The sequence below is a fragment of the Alosa alosa genome, chromosome 5 (genome assembly GCF_017589495.1).
Source record: "Alosa alosa isolate M-15738 ecotype Scorff River chromosome 5, AALO_Geno_1.1, whole genome shotgun sequence".
In the NCBI taxonomy this organism is placed as follows: domain Eukaryota; kingdom Metazoa; phylum Chordata; class Actinopteri; order Clupeiformes; family Clupeidae; genus Alosa; species Alosa alosa.
The window spans coordinates 32315859-32320858 of NC_063193.1; the positions used below are offsets into that span (position 1 = coordinate 32315859).

Consider the following 5000-nt stretch of genomic DNA (forward strand, 5'->3'; position numbering starts at 1 on the left):
CTGACGAAATTAACACTAGTGTGTGTGTGAGTTGCTTTAGTGTTGCAGCAATGTGAGTGGTTGTCAGGCAGTAACTTGATTCATTGAGGCTTAATAAGACATCTGGAGCTCAGGGTGAGTGTAGGTAGATGGCTAAGTGTGTGTGTGTGTGTGTGTGTGTGTGTGTGTCTGTGTACACTGGGGTATATGTGTGCTTGTGTGTGTGTGTATGTATGTGTGTGTACTGGAGTATATGTGTGTGTTTTTGTGTGTGTGTGTGTGTGTGTGTGTGTGTGTGTGTGTAGTGAAATATATGTGTTGAGCTGTGTGTGTGTGTGTGTGTGTGTGTGTGTGTGTAGTGAAATATATGTGTTGAGCTGTGTGTGTGTGTGTGTGTGTGTGTGTGTGTGTAGTGAAATATATGTGTTGAGCAGTGTGTGTGTGTGTGTGTGTGTGTGTGTATTACCTCTCTGGTCATGGGAGGCAGGTACCAGACACTGCAGACAATAGCCCAGCTGCTCATCATCCGGAGCAGGTAGTTGACCATCCCAAACTTACTGCTGTTCCAGAAGGCATCGCCAAAACGAGGGTCATACTACACACACACACACAGACACACACAGGGACACACACACAGTAAAATCATTATCAGCACTGGACACCTGGTCAGGCACCCCATCCAACCCCCACATACAGAGATGCAGTGGACCGTCATAAAGATGATAGTCAGGTTAAGAGGTATAAGTTGGAGTTCCATTAATACTGCATCTTTGATGCTGCACATTCTTTTGCATGCACAGCTGTGTCTTGATGCCATCTACACATATTAGATTTGTGTCCCCAAAATCACATTAGAGTCACATGCTGACAGAACAACAGGAGTAGTGTGTGTGTGTATGTGTGTGTGTGTGTGTGGTGTGTGTGTGTGTTGGTTGGTTGGGCTACTGTCCCAAGCACACAACACACAGGAAATCAGCTGACAAAAGTCTCCATAGAAACCGCAACAAGCAAGTCAGACTATGGGCCTTTTAGAACCTTCTCTGGAACCTTCTACAAGAAGAATGCTTACAGCTGTTACCCGGGAGATGGAGACGCCATGAGGGAGTTAAAGGAGAGGACGGCTCACCTTGATGGCCACAGGGTAGACCGTGGAGGCGATCTCAAAGCTGCCCTTCTTGAACATCATGACTGACGTGTTGTTGATGCAGGTACCTGGGCACACACACACACACACACACACACACACACACACAGAGCTATTCACAGTGCACACAACAGACTGCGCTCCGTTTCTATGGAAACAGTCAGGCCTGAGAGGGGCAGGAAAGCATGAAATGGGCTAAAGCTGTGACACACAAATACACCCACAGTTCCACACACACACACACCAGGGCTCTACACTAACATTTTCTTCCAGGAGCACTTGTGCGCCCAAGTTAAAAAAAATTTAGGAGCACAGACAAAAATTTGGGCGCACGGTCAGTTCTGTACTTAACTTACACATAATCTAACATTACACTGCAGCTAACAGTTAAACATGCCAGTGCACCAATTGCGAATATTAAGAATGACTGACAACATTTAGGCTACAGGAAACAGGATTTTAAAGATCAGTGCCTACTTTATTTTCAGTCTGTTCTATTTTCCTATATATCTATTTCCCTTTGTTAATGTAAAATAATATAATACATTGCCATATTTGCATTTAGCCTGTATATCAAGTATCCTGCCAAATGTAGGCTTATTTATTACTTATATAATTTATTAACTTATTTATTTGTGAATCCATCTGTAGCTAATGCAAATATGCCCATGGTGACCTATCTGACTACATACTGCCTAATACTACTACTAAAACAGTCCATTTTCTCTTCCACAAAACCCAACACAGGCTATCAAGGATATATATTTTTTTTATCCTTTTATTTTTTATTTGAAATATCTGCATTGATGGGGGCAGTAGGCAAACGCCTACTTTCAAGGCAAGGCCCACTTTCGTTTTGCACTTCAGCTTGTATTCGGTGTAAACAAACAAGCATGCGTGGAAGCCTGGAGTTGTCAGTAGCGTTCTACCTTTGAATAAAATGGGAGTATTACGGGAGGCTACTTTTGTGCCGGTTCGCTACAGCTATATTTTGCATATTGCAGCCAATACGTCAACTGGGCTAAAAGGCATGTTGGGTTACCTTTCCTTCTCTCACTGCATTCTCAGAATCTCATCCTGTTCCTCCTATATCCGATGAATTTCTTCAATCTTTGCATCTTGGCTGGCTAGTCTAACTTTCCGCTTTTTCTGCGCGCTCTTGGATTTGATAGAAGCGACTACTAGCGAGTCACAACGAAACTGCTAACGTTGATGGGAGGTGTAGTTTTTATGCTGCATTAAGTGGCGTGATTCTATGGTTTGCACCAGTAATGTTTCTTGATGTTGCGGTGTATTTTGTAGACAAACATTGACATGGTTAGAAGTCATTCGCACCAGTGCGCCTAAATATTTTTTTGCACACATACACAAAACACACTCACACATACACACTCACACATACACCCACAGTCCTGCATACACATACACACACACACACGCACACGCACGCACAAGCACACACACACAACCTACAAACACACTCTCTCTCTCACACACACACACACACACCGTGTCATGATTCTACAGTACAAATACATTGCACTTTTGAATCTTGGAAAGCACTTTTCCATTTACATTGGGATTTTGCAAACATTCAGTGTCAGAGTCAATAAAATGAGCCCTTCAACGAAATTGACAAGCAGCTGTAAGTAGGCTAAGCCTGCTAAATTCGACATCCAAACAGTATTCTAACGTTTTAATCTAAGCTTTGAGATACAGCTTGATTGCATAACTTGACTTAGTTTAGTCTCTTCAATGTAGCCTACTATGTTGTGATAAGACCTTAGCAGAGTTAACTTCAATGCAGCAGTTTTGAACAAATTTGCTTAGCATGGTCCCGCGATGCTAAAGGATTTGATAGCATTTTAGCCAGCGTCTTCTATGCAATGCTTCTATGTGGCAACAACAATCCTTCAACAATCGTGAATATTTTGTTAAATGCACATGCAGGGAAGTGGCAGCGGACTCACGAGAGAGCGAGGGGGCAAAGGAAAGGCTGCGTATGTAAAAACGCAGCTCAATGGCAATGCAAGGATTTGATCTTATATTTAATTTAAATTAAATTAAATTAAATTAAATTAAACATAGAATATTTATGTGTGGCGGCCGATTTTTATTTTGTGGCGCCCCGCCACAGATTAGTCAATGTATGGGAAACACTGACTTACCACCACAGGTGAGCACTCACTCACACACACACACACACACTCCACTCACACACACACTCAATCATCACCTACCACCACAGGTGAGCACACACACACTCACACATACACTCAATCATCACCTACCACCACAGGTGAGCATACACAGACTCACTCACACACACACTCATTTAGTCACTAACTCACTCTCACTCTCTCTCTCACACACGCACACAGATTGTCTGTCTCACACTCAGAGAAGCTCACCTTCAGGGAAAATCAAGATGGGCAGTTTAGTTTTGTCTTCCACATGGTCATTCAACCTGCAGCGACAGACACAGACAGACACACACACACACACACACACACACACACACACACACACACACACAAGTTACAGTACAGCACACAAACGTACTCAACTTGCCCACCACTGTGGATTTTTGCAAATATTCACCTCCAAATTAAACATTTTGTCAAAAGGTCTAAAGGTTGAGTTGACTTGAAGAAAGCACACACACACACACAAACACTTACTCAACTTGCCCACTGTTGAGGATATAGAAATTATATACAGGAAGTATGGTGTTTGCTGTCTGGCCTAAGGAGTGTCCACAAGATGAGGGTAAACATATTCGGCCATTTAGTCAGATCATTTTTTCATGAGCCAGCTGGTAGTTTGTAAACTTCAGATTATAACATTCTTTCGCCACTTTATCTAGCTTAGCAGAATAGTTGTATGACATTTTCAATGAGCCAATGCATTGCAATGCAAATACAACGGCTTGGTTGTCTTCACAGAGCGCAGGCATGGTAAAGGGGAAATGACATCATGGCGTAGTGATGAATTTGGGTTACTTTTGGTGGAAAGAAGTTGAGGTTGTGGTTGTATGGACTTCTGAAGAATAGGCTGCTGTCGCACAAACATCATTTTGTTCTAGATGAGACCAGAGCAAAATGAGCAGATGCATGTCAGTGCCCCAGATTGTAGACCAGAGCACTGCACTACGCAGCAGCTAACTAGCCAACTAGCCAACCCGGGTAACTTTGAGAGCAACCGCTGATCTCTACAAGAACACTGCACTAGGCAGCTATTGGTTCTAAAGTGACGTTTTGTTTGGAGATCAGAGGCTACTCCTGAGGTTACCTGGGTAAGTCAGTATCCTTGCCTTATATATATACTCTTTTGATCCCGTGAGGGAAATTTGGTCTCTGCATTTATCCCAATCCGTGAATTAGTGAAACACACTGCACACAGTGAAGTCCAAGCGCTACCTTGCCTTATAGTGTACTACTCTGAGGGTACCTGGGTAAGTCAAATAGATAGATAGATAGATAGATAGATAGATAGATAGATAGATACTTTATTGATCCCCAAGGGGAAATTCAAGGAAAGTCAGTATCTTTGCCTTAGTGTACTACTCTGAGGTTACATGGGTAAGTAACCTTGCCTTATAGTGCACAACTCTGAGGGTACCTGGGTAAGTAACCTTGCCTTATAGTGTACTACTCTGAGGTTACCTAGGTAAGTCAGTAACCTTGCCTTATAGTGTACTACTCTGAGGTTACCTGGGTAAGTATCCTTGCCTTATAGTGTACTACTCTGAGGGTACCTGGGTAAGTATCCTTGCCTTATAGTGTACTACTCTGAGGACCAGATGCCTGTTAAGCGGTGAGTGAGCTGCAGTTGTCACTGAGAGAGAGAGAGAGAGAGAGAGAGAGAGGGAGAGAGG

At 43.0% G+C, this 5000-nt stretch overlaps 1 protein-coding gene across 1 annotated transcript in view; it reads right to left on the reverse strand.

Annotated features, from left to right (window-relative positions):
• The window catches only part of LOC125294138 (glycerol-3-phosphate acyltransferase 4-like), a 35217-nt gene that overhangs the window by 16077 nt on the left and 14140 nt on the right, over window positions 1-5000 (reverse strand). Inside the window, exons 9-11 of the mRNA XM_048242533.1 lie at window positions 3535-3590; window positions 1106-1191; window positions 446-574 (exon numbers count right to left, since the gene is read on the reverse strand). Coding sequence (XP_048098490.1) covers window positions 446-574; window positions 1106-1191; window positions 3535-3590 — 271 coding nt within the window. The remainder of the gene's footprint in view (window positions 1-445; window positions 575-1105; window positions 1192-3534; window positions 3591-5000) is intronic.